Source organism: Triturus cristatus, chromosome 8 (assembly GCF_964204655.1).
Source record: "Triturus cristatus chromosome 8, aTriCri1.1, whole genome shotgun sequence".
Taxonomy (NCBI): Eukaryota; Metazoa; Chordata; class Amphibia; order Caudata; family Salamandridae; genus Triturus; species Triturus cristatus.
In genome coordinates this window covers 773,526,538-773,546,969 of record NC_140591.1, presented here as the reverse complement: position 1 = coordinate 773,546,969, position 20,432 = coordinate 773,526,538, and the positions used below count along the sequence as shown (strand labels likewise).

General features: G+C 43.8%; 1 protein-coding gene across 1 annotated transcript in view; it reads right to left on the bottom strand.

Moving 5' to 3' along the window:
- The window catches only part of CLTRN (collectrin, amino acid transport regulator), a 191,965-nt gene that overhangs the window by 82,236 nt on the left and 89,297 nt on the right, over positions 1-20,432 (bottom strand). The window contains exon 3 of the mRNA XM_085622212.1: positions 6,170-6,255. Coding sequence (XP_085478338.1) covers positions 6,170-6,255 — 86 coding nt within the window. The remainder of the gene's footprint in view (positions 1-6,169; positions 6,256-20,432) is intronic.

Sequence of the window (20,432 nt, the reverse complement as noted above, 5' to 3'; positions counted from 1 at the left end):
ATGTCTCAAACTTCAGGCTGCTCTTTAGACTCAGCTTTTGTGCCCAGCAGGCAGCATTGGTGTTGTCTTCAACCAGGATCACCCACAGCATGGGCACAATGAAGTGTGAGATTTCTGCACCTGGCTGTCATCAGCCTTTCTGAACAGCAACCAGGAGTCCTAGAAATGTCCTTGTACAACAGAAACTGCAGTCCTGCCCCTCCCTCAGATCTACCAACAACCAAACAGCTGTGCTAATGGAGAACTAATCAATAAATGGCAAAGCCCCAGAAGAAGTATTCATCAGCCCGTTGGTAAACAAAAGCTTCATAGAGTTTCAAAAGGTAGCCTTGTCTCCATCCACCATGCTTCAGTGTCTAGACAGGATCTCAATCCCCCACCACAGGAATACCCACTTCCACTGTCTAGGGAAGCCACCCATACTAAATTAGGGGCCTAAATACTCAGACTCACAAACATGCAACATGCAGAGTCCTACTACCATACATGCACCATGTGCTTACTGTACACAAACATGCATTTGACATGCACACAGGATGTGAGCGTATGGTTCTGGGTCCCATAAAACAGTGTAACTGTACACGAAATGGGTCAGTAGATCACAGAATCACTGACACATATAAAAAGGTCTGGTCTTACTATAAATCACAAAACATGGCCTGCCGCCACCACTGCCATATGTGCTAAATTCAGGCCAGAGACAGTAATCCAGTGTTTCCATCTCGGTAAATGCCTGGCTATGCCCTTTCTCACTGAGACAAAAGGGGGGCAACCAGAACTCTGGCACTATTTATATAAGGGACTCCTTTATAAAGTTTTGGAAGAAAGACACCAGGTTTCTGTGTGAGTTGGGGTTAGAGTTATGGACCTGGAAGAGTTGTGACAGTCCAAAGCTTGAATTCGCTATATTGGAAAAGTCCTACATACTATGCAGTGGACGGGTGAAGGGTGGATGGATGAAGGGTGGAGGGATGATGTGTCAGAGATGCCCACCTTTTAGAACACTCCACCTCCACTTTCAAACCCCTGCACAAGGAATATACTGTGAGAAGAAAGACCAGCCTCCTGATGAACCCTTCCATGGAGAAAACTCCGGGTTTGTACTTCTAAGGACTCTATTGGACTTTTGCAACCAGGGCAAGTGGAATTAGCCTCTCCACTCCATCTGGCACACATTAGAGGGTGGACCCTCTGGGGGCCTTGGAGTAGAGGGTGCCCCTAAAACATATGGGGACTGTCTTTTGGAGGGTACAAATGTTGGGCAATCCTGTGACTCCTCCTGGATACATAGTTGCCCTGACTTTTGTCAGGAGGATGTGAACCTGGGGAGTGCAGGCAGCCAGTTTAACCTTCAGGGTAGTAGGGTGCTGCTAAACAAAGTCCCCAAGCCAAGAAGGTTACCAGGAACCCAGACAGGAGAGCAGGTCTTGGGTTCTGTGATGCTTTCTGCTGCTGGAATGAGGCAGCTTTGTGCTGGAGCAGCTAAACAGAGTTTAATATCAGGAGTTAAAGGGGGAGGAGGGCATGCCCTTGAGTTCTCCCTCATCAGAATGGGAACCAGATAGAAAGAAATGCCCCATCAAGATAGTGCCAACATTTTAGAGGCCAGAAGGTCTTAATTGAATCTTCCTAGAAAATGAATACACTGTTCAGAGGTTCCCTAATTACATACCCCTGCGGAGAGCCAACCTAGTGCACCGTCACACTCAGCCGTAAGGACCCAGATGGGACTGCTAATCACCCCCAAGGAGGGTCAGTGCTCTGGGGTCCAACTTCGGATGAGCCCTTTGCACTTGTTTCCCAGAGAGAGCCAGAGCTGTGGGGGAGAACAGTGTGACCCTGTGTTGGCTCCCCGTGCCTATGTCTGGGGAAAAATGGGAGCACAACCACAGTTGCCACCCATCTGTACTGCAGGTGGAAGAAGGAGAGGAACAAACACAGCCGACTCTTTACCAGAGTGTGTTGGGTCGGAATGGAGTTTGCCTGTCCATGCCCAAGCAAAAGTGTACAAGTGTCACACACAAGGAACGCAAGCAATTTCTATTTTTTATTTTTCAAAAGATAATATTTCCAGGCCCAGGCATGTCAAAGGGTTCAGGAAACAAATATTTGTGGTTTACAAAAGTCACCCCATGAGCTTCAGTGGTGGGATTAAAACACTGTAAAATATTTCTGGTGATGCCCAGATGAAGATGTGCACCACCAAAAGTGAATTCACAGTTTGTGGGTGCTACCAGGAGAGTGCCAAGCCCCTGCAGGAGCCGCAGTGTTAATCTGTAAGTGTCACACTAAGTCTCATGGAACTCTACAAGAATGGCCACCACCAGAATAATAGATTTTGCTTTGTTTCGCAAGAACTTCTTGAGCTGGGGATTTAGGGCCCCATTACGATGGCGAGTGGACTTTGTCCGCCTGCCACCGTAACGGTAAACGGGACCGACCGCCAGAGGTGCGGCGGTCCCGCCAGGCCCATTAGGATGCGACTGCCACCCTGGCGGTCGCATCTTGCATATTTAACATTGTGTCGGGCGGTGCTGTAAGCAGCACCCGCCACAATATGAAATATGCATGTTCTGCATTGGCATGTACAATGTGCCTGCCACCTTGTGTATGCCAATGAAGGGGGGTACCATAGGTACCCCCCAAGTGCAGCCCCGCACCTCCCCCACCTCCCCCGGGGGCCCGTAACAGGCCCTCAAAGCATTGTCCGCCGGCCTTTCCATGGCGACATCGCCGCCATGGAAAGGCCTTTCAGAATGCACATGATAATATGGATGGCGGTGCCCATGTTGTCTGACTTTTCCGCCCGGCCGGCAATCCGACCAGCGGAAAAGCGGCGGATGGTCATTCCGTCCGCTGCGGTGCCCCTCGCCATACTAATATGGCAGGGGGGTCACACAGGGACATTTGGCCGGCCGTGGCGATCCGCCTGAGATCATAATAGGCCCCTTAGTTTGCAATTTTGGGTGGGCATTGATCTTAATTACTAGGTACAGTGGCTATTTGAAGCCAAGTTAAAAATAGAAGAGAGATTTGCACAATACTCTATTTTGAAGAATGAATGCTTTATTGATGTATAAATTGTTTATAGTAAATAAGAATATGGTGTATGTCATTGAAAGGTATTATTATCTTGAAGGGTTTTCATTAATGTAATTCTTATGTTGTGTTAGACCCGGGGAGGGGGAGTATTGTGCTTTTAGGGTTCACAGCTTGCTTTTGTTTAGATCGTTAAAGGTTTAGGTTATCGTTGGGGGACCATGTGGAACCTTTCTTTAATGTGCCTGTGTTGGTTTTGAGGCACTTTAGTGAGTTCACAGCAGGCATTTCCACCTGTGTTCCTGTATACATGTGTTAACTTGTGTGCAGTATTTACTTCCCTGCTTGCGAGTTTAGGTGCTATTTATTGCACCTGATTAAAAACAATACCACAGGTTACGGTATTTATCAGGTGCAGTAAATAGCACCTATTACGAGAAACTGGGGAATAACATTCAGATTAGGTGGTTAACGCAACAAAATCTGCATGCTTTCCCCTCTTTCATTTTGACAAGTGTGACCTGCTGAAATTTAACGAAGGTTGAGCAACTTAAAACATCTGATAATTACGGAATGTGTTAAATACAGCCAAACTCATGATTCCAACCCCTGGGTAAACAGGGTTTATGCATGGGAAGGAAAAACAACAACCCACTCGTAATCAAGCCACCAGTAGTATGTGTAACAAAGTACTTTTCCTTTTCATAAGAAGCCACCAGTGGTATGTGTACCAATACACTTTTCCTTTTCATAAGAAAGAGCACTAAATGGAAAGTGATTTACTAAGTGGAGTTTCTTGCAATGCTGGCTTCGGAGTCTCTTCCCCTGCACCTTCTCTGTCTCGACAAAGGCTTCAATGTTTGTGTACACTGAAGGCATTTGTTGCACTCATCAAATATTGGGACTTGTTCCTTGGTTAATGGGTTATTTCAAGTGGAATTTTGTAGTGTTATATTGATAACCCTGAGGGTACCTTTAGAATTTAACACAAAATTTATATTTTTTTTCAGAGCATAGTAAACTGAAAAACTAGGTTACATTTTTGTTGCATTGCAATAAGCAACATAAACGATTGTTAGGATGAGAGAAAAATTAATGTTTTTGTACAGCGTAAATCACTACATAGACTCTCCCACCTATTCAACTGTTTCTTAATAATGGTACGTTCTAGCACGCCAAACTGCTTGATGACCTACAAGATGATAAGCTATTGGGGCGTTTATTTATGAGATCCCTGCATCACTTTTGCATCACGTAAAGTGGTACATGCATGACGCAGGGCTCTGAATCAGATTTAAGAAGCCACGCAGAGTCACCCTGTGTGGTTTCGAGTGGCCTCATAAAACTAGAGTACGGCAACACAGGTCAAATCGATGCGTTGCAAACTCTGCGCCCGGGAGGCATTCCATGGGCTTTGCAGTGGGTTTTCCCACGCAACACTCATGGATTTTGACACTGCCCCAGATTTACAAAATCATGTAAACCTGGGGAAGCGCCAAATCCTAATGCCTCCCAAGGTGAGGGATAACGAGGAGAAATATCTTTATTTCTCCTCGTTGTTTCCTCTTTCTATGCGTGATGCATTCCGGCCCTTTCACTTTGGCGTAGGGAAGCACAGCAAGGTGCCTTGCTGCCCTATGCCAAAATCCGGTAAATGAAGCCCTAGGTGTGTTGATACCAGAGATCATCTACTCTGGAATTATTTAGGAGAAAACATCAATTTGATCTGTTACGCCAGTGGCAGGCAAATGGGGGATGGGAATGCATTCGAGCAGCTGCATTCTGGGCCAATTGCGTCTCGCCTTTTTTGGTAACCACAAATATATAATAAATATACATATATTAAATTGTATTAGTTCACACTGGATTGCACCTAGGCATTCATTAAGGCCACTTTATGAGGAAAAGTATATAGAATTACTTGGAAGGAGAGGTTCCAGATGGGCTGAAGGACTTTAATGATAGTTGTGCCATTAAGCTTTGAGAAAGTCAAATGTGTCGGTTTGTGGAGAATCCAAATGTAAAATCTGAAGAAAGTGAATATAAATTAAATAAATCAATGAATCCCTCCTTACTTCGCCAAGGGGGGGGGGGGGAGCATTTATATGATTAAGGAGCAGGAAAATCTCCCAACTTGCTTGATCCCGTATATTTAAATAAGGTTTAGGCGTATGCCAACCGTTTCAAAACATCCTGCCTACACCCAGCAGACCTCACATTTATTTCAGCTTCTACAGCCACATTCCTAATCCAATTAAAATGTGTTGTAGGATATTCCTATGTTAGTACTTGAAGGAAACCTATGATCTAAAGGTATTAGAGCCGGTTAAGAATTTTATACTAAGAAAAAAAGAAAGTGATAAATATATGTCTGTGCATTTAATTATCGACAGAGAAAAAATTAAATTGTTGGTGAATGAGGTAAATATTAAGTTGATGCCAAATAAAAATGTACAAGTCCCCCCGAAGAAGCATTGCCAATGTTGTATGATGTTACCCAGGCAAAGCACATCTCAGTAGGCAGTAATGTTATCTATCACTATATGAAATTGTAATCTATATACTCTGCCCAACAGTCACCCTATAATAAAGTATCAGCATGTCAGAAACATAAGAAACACGTATAGAGAATCAAATCTGATTAAATTACTGCTTTATATTTATATTGCCAAACCAAAAAAACATGTTCGTAGTGCTCGCCCTATTATCATGTTATTTATTTTTTGTTTTGTAGCCATCTGAATTGATTACTGATTTTTGATAATATGAAGACTTTTTCCTCTCAGTGCAACATAAGCCCAATTCTTACACCTTCTCAAACTTGTACTCTATGTACTGAAATTAATTATTAATTCTTGATAATATGTACTTAACACTAGGTGCTGTGGGCTCTAACTTTCTCCTTATCTAACAATTTATTTTAAATACATAGTTTTTTGTCAAAAAAACATTTTCGTAGAAAACTATTGATAAACTGTATTGTTGATTTATTGTTTGTGGCACATGAAAAAAAGGTGTGAAAATACAGATGATATTGAACTAAATCATACTGATAGCTGGTTCCTATTTAATAGTCATAATGTTCATTATGGAGTTTGACATGAGCCTTTAATGATTTGAGTTTACTCACGTGAAGGTTTCATCCTGTAGAGAGCTCCTCATTGCCCATGCAACCATGGATTTAAACAAATAGTCCTCACTCTTGTCCCACACATACTGGAAGGAAGGAGAAAAAGAAAAAATATGAGTCTTAGGGCCCAATTATGATATTGGCAGGCACACCACCAGTTTGCGACAGTAGCAGACGGAAGAACACCGCCAAGCCAGCGGCATCGCGACTGCTGCATCACAAGTTCATTGGGGGGCTGGCAGTGTGCCGGCAGCGGCCCTGTCGCAGCAGCATGCTCGGCTCAATGAGTGAGGCTGAAGGGAATGCCTTCCCACTCCAGCGCTGCATCACATTAGGCACCCTGTTGCCATGACAGTGCAGGCACAGGGGGGCACAATATGTGCCTCCAGCCACTTTTCCCACTGGGCTGAATCGCCCTTGGGCCCTGTTTGGGGCCCCTTACCTTCCTTTCCGCCAACCTTTTCATGGTGGGGTCCCTGCCATGAAAAGGTCGACAGGAAGGAAGCTTGTAATCCCCATGGTGGTGCCACCGCTCTCCCCACCACAGCTGCTGTGGGATCTGAGATCCTGGTGGTGGTGGTGGTCTTGCAGCGGTCTGACGACAGCCTCACCGCCTGCATCCTAATTCGGCAGTTGGGCCACCAGGTATCTGAGTGGTCAGACCACCAGATTGCGACAGCGGTCCCAGCACTGCCAAAGTTGTAATCGGGCCCTTAGATTCATCAGCGTTGCCTCTGCACGAGGTTGATGAAGCGCACATAAGAACTTAAGATTTTTGTGCATTGTACAAAGAGAAAAAAAATACTGTAAGTTTCAAAGCATTAAAGGTCTGATTCACAAAAGCCATTTGCACACGTAAATTGAATTTAGATTTCAGAGTAGCTGGATTTACTGCTCCCAGACACTCAAAAAGAATGATATTGTAGCCCTGAATCCACTTACTTATTGTGCAATTCTCTGACACAAGTGCATAGAATTCTGCAGGAGTACACCCCACACGAGGGGTGGGCAGTGAATGCTGTATTAAGGTATGAACTTGAAGCTCCGCCCACTCACCGCCCATGTTTTTCATTGGCTTGTGTCATTGTCCACTGTAAACTGTGGCTTTTCATTGGTCAATAGACTAAGAAGCCCCTCCTTAGTACCGCCTTGTCTTATTTTGTAACCACCTATGAGAACACACCCTGTTACATGCGTTGTTACTTGGCAGGCTTCACTAACAGGCTCCGATCACTATTTTCTCAAATAGCTTTGTCCTGCCTGCAGGCAGGACACGCTCGCTCCTATTGCTTTAAAAAAAACTTCATAGCATGGCCTCGAACCCATTTGCAGTACAATAGGTCTGGCATTTGTGAGAGTTTAAGCCATTGCCATTGTAAATGACAGTGCCTTTTATTTAATCTGTTTTAAAAACAACACATAAATAAAAGGCATTGTCATTTACAAAGCCTTTAGCTCAAACTCTCGTAAATGCGAGACCTATTGCATTGCAAATGCTTGTTTTGCTTCTGATAGCAGTTACACAGACATCCCTCTAAGGGTCAACAGTCTTGTGTGGACTTCAAATCAACTTCTAGCATTGATCTGAATTCCTGCACCCACCTTTTTTTTAAACATGTGAAACTGCAATATAAAGCATTTCTACATTCACAGTTTTTAATTGTAGGTCTTTCATGAGGGAGAAGCTGCTCTGCATGGCTATGCCTTAAAGCAGAGCATCAAAGAAAGAAGAAAAAGACAACATAAAAAAAGAAACAAAGATATGCAAGGCCAGGTCTATTTGAAGAGCAAAACAAGGAAATATCAATCATAGTGGGCAATGGAGGGAAGATTGGTGCGAGGTCTGTCATCTTCAAAAAGCAAATATTTTTTTCTAAAAAGGGCTGAACAAAAATGGCACTTGTTTTCAAGCAACATTACTTGCTGTCCTTTTGGAAATGCAACAAGACCCTTACTGTCAGTAAAACATAATTCAGCCTCGATGTACACTCAACGACGGCCCTGGTAACAACGATGTGGTTGTACTTTTGCTGCTGACTGCATAACACAGACCATTTTTTGCGGTTCTATAAAGCGAAATCGAGACCTATGGGAATTAGAGTACATTGGAAGCAGAATGGGATAAGATTCTTTTTCTTTTAGGCATAGGGAGATTTAGTGATTTTTATATAATCACAGGATGCTGAGGTACTGCTGGGATTCGAACTTTGGGGGCAGATGTACAAAGCTTTTCTGAAACCGCAAATAATAATAATAATACCGACATTTGTATAGCGCGAACAGCTACCTCCAGCAGAGGTGTCCCGGTGCTAAAAAACAATAGACGGCGCGCAGCCATGCCGCAACTCGCAAGAACCCTGAGAGCAATTAAACTAGACTGAAAAGCCATGTTTCTACAGCTTTCCTGCATAGTGGTTCTGACTTAATCAGATGCATGCGGTTAGGCAGGGTGTTCCATAGCTTGGACGCCCGCACTGTAAAAGATCTGCTGCCAAGGCGGGCTTTCCTAACTCGCGGAATACAAAGCAGATTTTGGGAATTGGACCTCAAGGCGCGATTCTGTTTGTAGATGCATAACCATTGTCTCAAATAACTGGAGCACTCCCCATGGAATGACCGGAATGCCAAGGTTAGGGCTTTGAATTCAATTCTTTTTGCCACCGGCAGCCAGTGAAGCTCTTTAATGTGCAGAGAGATGTGATGACGAAATGGAACACGTCTAATCAGTCTCGCAGCTGCATTCTGTACCATCTGTAGTTTTTGATAAGGTATGCTGGCAAACCCAAGTAAAGGTCGCTAGCATAGTCCAGCCTAGATGTCACAGTGGCATGGACTATGACCCGGCGGTAATCCTCCGGCAGCAAATGTAGGAATTTCCGCAGGTGTCTCAGCTTGCTGAAACAGGAGGCTGTCACTTGCTGTATCTGCGCAGAAAAGGAGAGATTTGCCTCCCACTTTACTCCCAAATTTTCTACTGTGCCTGCTGGAGCAAACTAAATGATTTCCAGAATTGGGCCTTTTCAAACCGTAAAATAGCTCATTTTAATGTACAAAAGGCAATTTGCGATTCAGTAACTTATTTGCGAATAGCAATTTGCACTTCAGCATTCGGAAGGGGCCTTTTTAGGGCATCTCTTCCAAATACTCGCAGTAGTATGTATTAATGTTTTGCGACCAAATTCCAGTCGTAAAACATTAATACCCCTTTGAGAATGTAAAACAAATATAATTTTTAAGATCAGACAGTGGTTCCGCGAACCACTGCCTACTCTCAAAACAAGAAACTTAAAAGTTTCATTTTCTTCTGTTAAATGCATTCCCTATTCCTTAATAGAAAACGAGTTGCATTAAAAAAAAAGATTGATTTATTGAAAGCAATAACAGATATGGTGGCCTGCTGACCCCAGCAGGCCAGAAGCTCTGTGATGGCTGTCATTCCTAATGGTACAAAAGAGAGTGGTGATGGACGGAGCATCAGAACCAATCAAACACTCACACCCAGTCAACAGATCTGGGTTTGATCCATCACCGTTCTTTAGCCCACTCTGCCACCCCAGTTCAGACATGGCCATATGCAAATCAGTCTGACCCTGTGCCTCATGGGAACAGTCCAGCCCGAACTGCCAAGCCATGCCTTCCCTGGACCGGAAACAAGCTTCCTAGGACCGGTTTCTGGCATTTCAGCCGTCTTCAGCCAGGCTTGCTTGAATCCAGTGACAAAGTGAGCAAGGGACTCACGTCTGAGCATACCCTGCCAACTTATGGCGAACAAAGCGGTACAAAAGAGAGTGGTGATGGACGGAGCATCAGAACCAATCAAACACTCACACCCAGTCAACAGATCTGGGTTTGATCCATCACCGTTCTTTAGCCCACTCTGCCACCCCAGTTCAGACATGGCCATATGCAAATCAGTCTGACCCTGTGCCTCATGGGAACAGTCCAGCCCGAACTGCCATGCCATGCCTTCCCTGGACCGGAAACAAGCTTCCTAGGACCGGTTTCTGGCATTTCAGCCGTCTTCAGCCAGGCTTGCTTGAATCCAGTGACAAAGTGAGCAAGGGACTCACGTCTGAGCATACCCTGCCAACTTATGGCGAACAAAGTGGTACAAAAGAGAGTGGTGATCCCTTGCTCACTTTGCCACTGGATTCAAGCAAGCCTGGCTGAAGACGGCTGAAATGCCAGAAACTGGTCCTAGGAAGCTTGTTTCCGGTCCAGGGAAGGCATGGCTTGGCAGTTCGGGCTGGACTGTTCCCATGAGGCACAGGGTCAGACTGATTTGCATATGGCCATGTCTGAACTGGGGTGGCAGAGTGGGCTAAAGAACGGTGATGGATCAAACCCAGATCTGTTGACTGGGTGTGAGTGTTTGATTGGTTCTGATGCTCCGTCCATCACCACCCCCTTTTGTACCGCTTTGTTCGCCATAAGTTGGCAGGGTATGCTCAGACGTGAGTCCCTTGCTCACTTTGCCACTGGATTCAAGCAAGCCTGGCTGAAGACGGCTGAAATGCCAGAAACTGGTCCTAGGAAGCTTGTTTCCGGTCCAGGGAAGGCATGGCTTGGCAGTTCGGGCTGGACTGTTCCCATGAGGCACAGGGTCAGACTGATTTGCATATGGCCATGTCTGAACTGGGGTGGCAGAGTGGGCTAAAGAACGATGATGGATCAAACCCAAATCTGTTGACTGGGTGTGAGTGTTTGATTGGTTCTGATGCTCCGTCCATCACCACCCCCTTTTGTACCGCTTTGTTCGCCATAAGTTGGCAGGGTATGCTCAGACGTGAGTCCCTTGCTCACTTTGCCACTGGATTCAAGCAAGCCTGGCTGAAGACGGCTGAAATGCCAGAAACTGGTCCTAGGAAGCTTGTTTCCGGTCCAGGGAAGGCATGGCTTGGCAGTTCGGGCTGGACTGTTCCCATGAGGCACAGGGTCAGACTGATTTGCATATAGCCATGTCTGAACTGGGGTGGCAGAGTGGGCTAAAGAACGGTGATGGATCAAACCCAGATCTGTTGACTGGGTGTGAGTGTTTGATTGGTTCTGATGCTCCGTCCATCACCACCCCCTTTTGTACCGCTTTGTTCGCCATAAGTTGGCAGGGTATGCTCAGACGTGAGTCCCTTGCTCACTTTGCCACTGGATTCAAGCAAGCCTGGCTGAAGACGGCTGAAATGCCAGAAACTGGTCCTAGGAAGCTTGTTTCCGGTCCAGGGAAGGCATGGCTTGGCAGTTCGGGCTGGACTGTTCCCATGAGGCACAGGGTCAGACTGATTTGCATATGGCCATGTCTGAACTGGGGTGGCAGAGTGGGCTAAAGAACGGTGATGGATCAAACCCAGATCTGTTGACTGGGTGTGAGTGTTTGATTGGTTCTGATGCTCCGTCCATCACCACCCCCTTTTGTACCGCTTTGTTCACCATAAGTTGGCAGGGTATGCTCAGACGTGAGTCCCTTGCTCACTTTGCCACTGGATTCAAGCAAGCCTGGCTGAAGACGGCTGAAATGCCAGAAACTGGTCCTAGGAAGCTTGTTTCCGGTCCAGGGAAGGCATGGCTTGGCAGTTCGGGCTGGACTGTTCCCATGAGGCACAGGGTCAGACTGATTTGCATATGGCCATGTCTGAACTGGGGTGGCAGAGTGGGCTAAAGAACGGTGATGGATCAAACCCAGATCTGTTGACTGGGTGTGAGTGTTTGATTGGTTCTGATGCTCCGTCCATCACCACCCCCTTTTGTACTGTCATTCCTAATGGGTCGCAAATTGTGACCTACCTCATTAATATTAATGAGGTTGGTCGATTTGCGACCCACTAGAAATCGCAATTTTAGAATTCTAATTTTCACACATTAAGAATAGCATTTCCTAATTGCGATTTGGATAGAGAAAATCACAATTAGGGAATTGCTATTCCTAATGTTAGTACATCTGGCCCTTGGTTTTCCAATTCCAACATCAGCAGCTTTAAACACAAGTCACCCACTATGAGTGGCCTCCCAGGAGTCAGAAAATAGTTGCAGTAACACAAGCTATCCGTGAAGTGAGCACCTTTCTGCTGACTCCTTCACATCTTGTAATGGGCTGATTTAAAGCAAACAATATTTTTAATTTTAAAAATGCACCTTTGGAAAACTTCAAATTTACACATATCTTAAGTGACTGACATTTGCACAGTGATGCTACTGGTCACCCTCCAAGTATGGACATTCTCACTCATCGCTGCCAAGACCTGGCATTGCTTTCAAATTATTTTTTAGTAGAGTATCTGACACACCTTTCAAAGTGCCTTAATGGCCAGATTGTGTTACATCTAGACAAGGGAACCCAGTTGGGTTGGTCAGGGACCTAGGGTACAAGTGATTTACATGAACAGTGGTCTCTTACAAGAAGGATAAGAGTGGAAGAATTAATATAGAAATACAATGAGATCTATATTGTGTTGTCCTTCCGGCACTTTTAATACGTTATATATTTGCAAAGGAAACAAAACAATAAAGTGGGAACACAAGCCCAGCGAGAATTAAAACAAGGAAGGAGGCTCAGGCATTTCTTAGCACTTAAAAACGTATCTATAGATTTGTCAAGCACAAATGAGGGCAAACACCATAGCACAATTCAATAATTCATATAACAGTGTCAAGGAGTCGACGACATTTCGATCTCATACAAAAGGAGTACCGGGATCATTTTAAGGACATAGACATATATGCCTGGGGCCGATGCCTGTTAATGTAAGGCGAGGGGGGGGGGGGGGGGGAGAGGGAAAAAGAGTTTGTTTCAGGAATTGAAGTTTAGGCCATAGGAGACCATGGGCAGTCACGCACAGGTGGTGACGATTCCTGGTATACATCTCTGTGCTCAGCAATGGGTCCTGCCCGTAAGGATGACGGAGGTGAAAAAGGAGGGGAACATTTGGACGAACTATTTCATGGGTAGGTCTAGCATGTTCTTAATTGTGTTGTGCTAGGTGGAATAGAGCTGAGGCGATAGAAGTAAAGGGTGTCTTTGTGGTGGCAAGCATTGTGAAAGAGGTATGTTTACCGCTTTTAGAGGAAGGGTATAGTCCCAAGGAGTACTGAAAATAACTAAGAAGGAAATCATGTGTCAACGACATACTCTACAATTGAGGAATGAGAGAAGTTAGCCGTGGTGCAGCTGTAACAGTCACAGTTACGTGTGGTGTATAAAGAATGGACTTACCACACTCGCGGTCCAATTCTTCAATAGAAACTGATAGATCCATAACCAAAATTGGGCCACAATGTCAAGGATGACAATCCTATGGAAAAAATCTGAGAAAGTGCAATGAAATAACGGAATCGCTACGTGCCAGAATAACCGTGCAACAGACACCCAGACTTACCGATAGCAAAGAGCCGGGTGCTGTATGTAATACCTCGGCAACGAATGACCTGTGACCGATATGGAGACCGCTAATAGTAACAAGGTGAAGTGGTTCGGTAGTGGGAGTGACATTATGAAAGGCGGCGTCAAGATGGCATTGCACCGGTCACGTGAGAGTGAACCAGTGCTGGGAGATCGGAGAAAGCAGTTAGAAAGGAGCGGCCAAATTGAAAGAGGAGGGAAGGTATAGGCATCACGCTAGACGTATAACAGTTTTCAAGCGCATACACAATTAGTCGTGATTTTTACAATTCCGACCTAGTATATTGCATTGCATCATTTGAATAATATTAACAATTGTAATTAATTGAACAATAAAGTTTCATTCATTCATTCTTTCATAACGATAACGATAATACATATGTCAGAATGAATTATTTAATCATAAGGATTTGCAAGCTGTTAGAGGGAGCGGCCAGCTTGAAATATATAGGCATAACGCTTCAAATGCACAGCAAATTATCAATTAAATAGATATTGTTTCAGTTCCGAAAAAGGTTTCACCACATCTTGTGAGAAATTACAATACATATATCAGAGAGACTTTGGAAATTGAGGATTTGCTAAATCACCTCAATAATAGAAATATAACACAGGGTACAGTTAAGAGTGAAATCATATGGATCTGTTACTGAGCAAGCATAAAAAGACAAATGCTGTGTGCTGCCTGCGGTTAGAGTGGACAAAAAAGCAAAGTAAAAATGAGATGGATAGTCTTTCAAATAACCACCTTTCAAAACTGCTGGGAAAAATCCATTAAAAACCATATTAAAAACCAGGAACAAACTATAGGTGAATTTCCTGACATGGAGGTGGTAAAGTTCAATAATGAAAAATAAAGAGTAACAAGGAAAAGGGATAAACAGGGACCATGTTATTTACTTATCCTGTTGACAAAGAGAATGTATCAAAGGTGGTCCCATTCACCTATAGGCAGAGTCATTATTCACATAAGAAAGTGCTGCTCAGAGTACATGGAATGGTAGTAGTTTAACAGAGTTCCAGCAAAGTGGTCCAATCCTCCATCTGATTGAGTCCCATGTGGAGGCTTCCAGTTCGTAAAATCCTTTTTAATTCCGCTTTGTAGTTAGCTCATGTCTGCGCCTCTATGTGGAGGTTTTATTACGCTGATGACCAACCATTTGATGTCATTCTCTGTGTGTCCCTTGGAGGGGAAGTAATCCACCAGTGGGGCATTGGGTGTCTTGCAACGTAGGCAACTGCGATGTTGGCAGATTAGGATCCTTACCTTCTGGCTGGTTTGCCCACTGTAAATCATGTTACAGGGGCAAAGGACAGCATACACAACAGTTGTAGTATTACAGTTCGAAAATTGCTTCAATTTTATCTTTACATTGCCAAAAGTGAATTCTTTGCATTCATTTGTGAATTGACAAACCACACAGTTATTACATTTTGAGTGTCCAGATAGAGGGTTCAAACCCCAATGGCCATTGAGTGTCATTGTTGTTTTTTTCGGGGTAGTGCTGCTCTAACAAGATGGTCTTTTATGTTTTCATTTTTGCAAAATGCAAAGAGGGGTCTTTCTAGGTTCAGGTTACCAGCCTTGAGAATCGGCCAGTTTTTGAGAATACATTTTCTCAGACAGTTAGAGACTAGTGGGACCATACGATTCTGATTTGTTTTGGGTTTAGGAGACACGAGGGATTCTCTTGGGCAGTACCTCACTCTTTTCAATTATTTACGTATTATTTTGCAGGGATAACCCTTTGCTATCAGTTAGTCAGACAGAATGTCAGCCTCATGGAAGTAATCTTCCTTGAATGAGCAGTTTCTCCTAACCCGGAGGAATTGGGAAATGGGGAGCGAGTCGTGAAGGGCTCGTGGGTGGTGGCTTTCATACCTAAGCAGTGTGTTGCGCTCTGTAGGTTTTCTGTATAGGCAAGTAATGAATTCACCATCCCTATGATTGAAATTAAGATCAAGGAAGGCGATTTCCGTCTTGTTCTGTAAGAGAGTGAATCTCAGACCATTGCAATTTTTATTGAGCCAGTGTAGGAACTGTAATAAGGTGTTTTCGGTTCAGTGTCAGATCAGAAAAATATCATCAATGTAACGTTTCCATATGGAAATGCCAGAATAGAATGGGTAGGTAGGTGTCAAGATTTTGGTCACTTCCAGGTTATCCACATAAAGTATGGCAAAATTGGGAGCGAAAACCGCTCCAATGGTTGTCCCTTTGATTTGCTGATAGAACTGAGCATCAAACAAGAAGACATTTTTGGTGAGACCTATCTCCAGTAGTTGTAGAATGAAAGGAGTTGGTACGGCATGTGGGCGAGGTCTAGAGTTCAGTATGTCCTCAATAACCAGTAATCCATCTGCCTGGGGGATGTTTATGTAAAGTGATACTACATATAGAGTACAGAGGATGTCTGATTTAGGATTAAATGGATGGTGCTCTATCTTGTTTATCATGTCCATGCTGTCTCTAATGTAGAACGAGGTCTTGGGAACAAAGTTGTTGATAAACAAAATCCACATTTTGGCCCAGGGGTTCCAGGATCGATCCACAGTCAGATACGATCGGGCGTCCAGGTGGAGTGGCACTATTTTTGTGAATTTTTGGTAGTGTATAGATAACCAGAGTTCTTGGAGATTTGCTATTTAAAAAGTGGTACTCCTTCTGGCTTACAAATCCCATGGTTTTGGCCTCGCCTGTGATGTTCAGGATGAGTTGTTGTAGTTCACATGTGGGATCGGTCTGTAATTTGGGGTAGTGGTCCGTGTTTGATAGCTGTTACAGTATCTCAGTTCTGTAGGATTCAATCTCTTGAATGACAATCCTGCCACCTTTATCAGCTGGTTTTATTATCACTGAATGGTTAGTCTTCAGGTCAGTTAGGGCCTTTTTCTCCTTTAGTGAGTTATTGTAGGGGATAAACTGTCGTGAGATTTCTAGTTTGAGATTTCATTGAGAACCACCTTCTCGAATGTGTGTATCTCAGTTGAAATACTGTTAGAGGGTAGCAAGAGGGTGGAGGGTGGTTGTAGAGTGGTGTTGGGTGTGTTGGTCTGTATAGGGTTGGTAAGAAAGTAGGCATATAACCAGATCTTCCGAAAGAAATGTAAGAGTTTGGTCTGTAGGTCCAGGTAGTTGGGATGAGAAGTAGGTACAAAGGAGAGTCCCTTGCTCAGTAGTGATATTTCAGAGTCTGAGAGAAGATGTGTGGACAGGTTAACAATGGGGCCTGTCTGTGGGTTGTTCATATAGGGAGGATGGGCCTGCCCAGTTACCATTGGTAAAATGTCTGGCGAGTCTGCCATTCACCTGGAATGTTGAACCAGCGCTGTTGTCTTACTCGACCTCGCTTGGGGGTTCATCCTGACCTCTCCCTAAAAAAGGCTGGTTTGGTGTTCTGGAGGAGACACTTGTGCCCTCTCCCAGGTCAGAACTGTCGGACAATTCTGCCTATGTGTCAGAGAAGCCGACCAGAGTGTTACGTTTGTTGAATCTGCCCCAAGGTCATTTGTTCTGGTGGGTTGGTGTAGTTCCTATGTAAGTAGAAATCTTGGTTTCGGTAAGTATATGTTCTTTCCAGTGTGTAAGATTTAATATCCTTCTTGACCTTGACCGTCTTTTTGTTCTGCTTTTTGCATTCAGCTACAGGGCTGTTCTCCTTGATTTGTCTCTTTATATCGCTAATCTCCTCAGCTAGTTCTTGAGTTTCAGTGGCTGTGTCTATTCCTACCACCATCCAGTGTCTGGAACATGTGGTTCCAATATAACTGAAATCGGTCAGGTGCTTGCTATTATCCATAAAGACTCCGGGGATATTTCTAATCTGTAGTTCTACCGGGATGATTTGTGCTTGACAAATTTATTGATCCTTTTCAAGTGCTATGAAATGTCTGAGCCTCTTTTCTTGTTTTAATTGTCGCCGGGTTTGTAATCCCACTTTATTGTTTTGTTTTCTTCGCAAATATATAAAATATTAAAAGTACCTTTGTCTGGATGGACAACACAATATAGATCTCATTGTATTTCTATATTAATTCTTCCACTCGTATCCTTCTTGTGAGGGACCACTGTTAATATAAATTAATGGCCAGATTAGCAGCTCTGTATAGATCTGACTTTCAGGTAAATTGGTACATGAACATATCGCAAAGTAAGTCACAAACGTTTTGCAAATTTCCCTGAACTGGATAGGCTGTCCAAACAAAAATGTATGAGTTAGACCTATCCCATACTTGGCGTATATAAAATTATAATTTCAGTTGCAATTTCTGTCTAAGTGTTCTTCTTTGGTGAATGCTTACAGTTCTCCCTGATAGATGACTTGCTGTGTTCTAAAAGCATAATACCCAAATGTCAGAGTATTTCAGCTGTACTCAACCATCTGTCCGAATATGCTCTGATCTCCCCACTAAAGTCTAGATAGAATTAGGGAAGCCTCAACGTTACTGCACATTGAATAGATCACTTCTATCAAATATTGTTTGAGAAAATTAGTTGAAAAGGCCATAATTTCTTTAAAAACAAATACAACACCAGAAAAACCTCTGCACAGTCTGGGGTACTTTCAAATATGTACTTGTTGCATCATCTTAGAATATGGGCTTGAACTTTCAATGCACAAAAACTAAATGAAAAATCAGTCATTATGGAAATTTGCTTTTAACAGGGGAAAGACGTAGAAACTAGAAATTACAATAATAGATTTGGACTGTGGCTAGCAGATTTTCTGTCCTTCGTGCTGGTGGACTTTCATCTTCTTCTAAGACTGCTGTTGAACATCCTCCGTACTTCAATGTGGCCACTAGAGTTTCGAAAATTTCCGCACTGGTGTGGGCTGTGTGAGCCTTGAAAGGGGCGACTTAAATGGAGAAGCATTTTAGCCGAAAATGTACAACTGTTTGACTATGCTGGAGGGCATTCTACCAACAAATGTGGACAATATAAATGTGGCCTAAAGAGGTACTACACAGTTAATGGCCACACTGAAATCTAGTTAACATGCTGGGGAAAATAGCCTAGCAAATGGGAGCCCTATATTCACCTTTTCCTGAAAGTCTGCCACCATTCTGAAGGTATCTTTCCAGGGGTTTTCTCTGCCATAAACGTGTAGCGGTCAGTCAACCTAGATTAGGAGGCTTTTCTCTCACCATATCTGGTGGACAGTAATCAGGATCATTATACCAGAATAGGTGCGGACGGTAACTCTACCTATTACCATCTTCCTCTAAATTTGCACATAAACTCTTAAATGTGTTTGCAGAAAAAATATCTAACCTATATCTTGAATCAGCCCCTTAGAAAATTGCCTCCAACAAGAAAGGAAACCATGAATAAGGCTAGGAGCGTTTCAAGAAAAAACAATTTCCTGCTCGCACATACTATCACGTTAAGATCCTGAGCAGGAAGAAACTAAATAAAGAGTTAGCAATTATAGCACCTACCAACATGGTGACCGGCGCACTGAAGTTAGCTTTTCAGCATATGCATTCCACTCAATACTTTAAGAGAATGTTCTGTATCACAGAGGTCTGCCTTCCATGTTGGGCGTGGCACAGCAGCACAAGAGAGGAAGGCAGACACTTCTTTGGTGCCTGTCAACTGAGGGTTGCTGTGGCTCCTTGTTCCCATTATAGTTGGTCACTCAAGATTTTAGGCCCTCACACTTGCTGTGTTTGCCCTTTACGTCAGTTCCATAATTCTATTGTACGCTTACTGTCAGAGAGTTAGATTTTTAGTCTTGCGTGTGTTCCCTTTTGCACAGCACAGTCACTGTGGAGACTGTTGCCTCTTCTCCTACTGGTAGTAGAAAGTAGTCCATCTTAGCACAACCAGCTGGGATGCTGAGGTGGTTGTCTCTCACACATATTTACCTGCCTCCTCCATTATTGCACTGCCAAAAGGTTTCCCCATCCTGAATACCCAAGTACTGGGCATGAAGCAATACACCGAAGACTGTGATGGGCCTGCAGCAGTGGCGTTGCAAGGGAGGTGCGGGGGGGAGGGAGTTTTGGCAGCGGCGGACTCTCCCGCTCTTACCTGCGGCCGATGCAGTGTGTCCACGCAGGAATCACCAGCAACCCCGCTCCAACATTCGGCTGTCACGGGGCGGCAAACACAGGGGCTGCCATGGGCAGCAAAAGGCCTAGCTACACCACTGGCCTGCAGTGTGTTTTTTCTCTTCCATATTCCCCATTTTCCCCTAATTGTCACAGTGATCTGCTGTAGCGCAGCAACACCTTCCAATGCAAAGGGAGGATGAGGATTCACATTGGATTCAACTATAACTGGAAACTTGAAGTGAAAAAGAGTAGTAAAATGATCACTCTGTAAACTGGAAAATAATTACTTCCATTGTATCTAAAGTATTGTCACTGTGGAATCACATGTGATAGTCCAGGCTTTCAGAGACTACTATACTCCTTGGTATGCCTGGAGCACTCTGCAGTCTTAAATGAAAAGAACTGTGCCTGTTCTTCCAAACCACATTACCACATACATGTAATAAAGAGCAGTATACTATTTTTCATCTGATTAGTGAAAAGGAATTTCTGGAGGCTGTTACTTAAATGAACAAATTAAAAAGCCTCTGATCCCCAAAAGGTTTCTACCTGATTGTTTCAAAACATTTGAACACCTCAGGAAACTCGATCTCCATTTTTGTTGGGTATTGAATAAAATTGGGGAGAAGACTAAATAGTTGTAATCTATAAAGGCCAACAGCATGATTAACATGCAAAAGGCGGTAGCTGCACTAGTCAAGATATTTTAGTGTCAAAATTCCGAACCAAATCAAATCGTGAACAAAACGTGTTCATGATCTTGACATTGATTACGCAAGGTTACAAATTATCAATTCCTTTAAATAAACATGT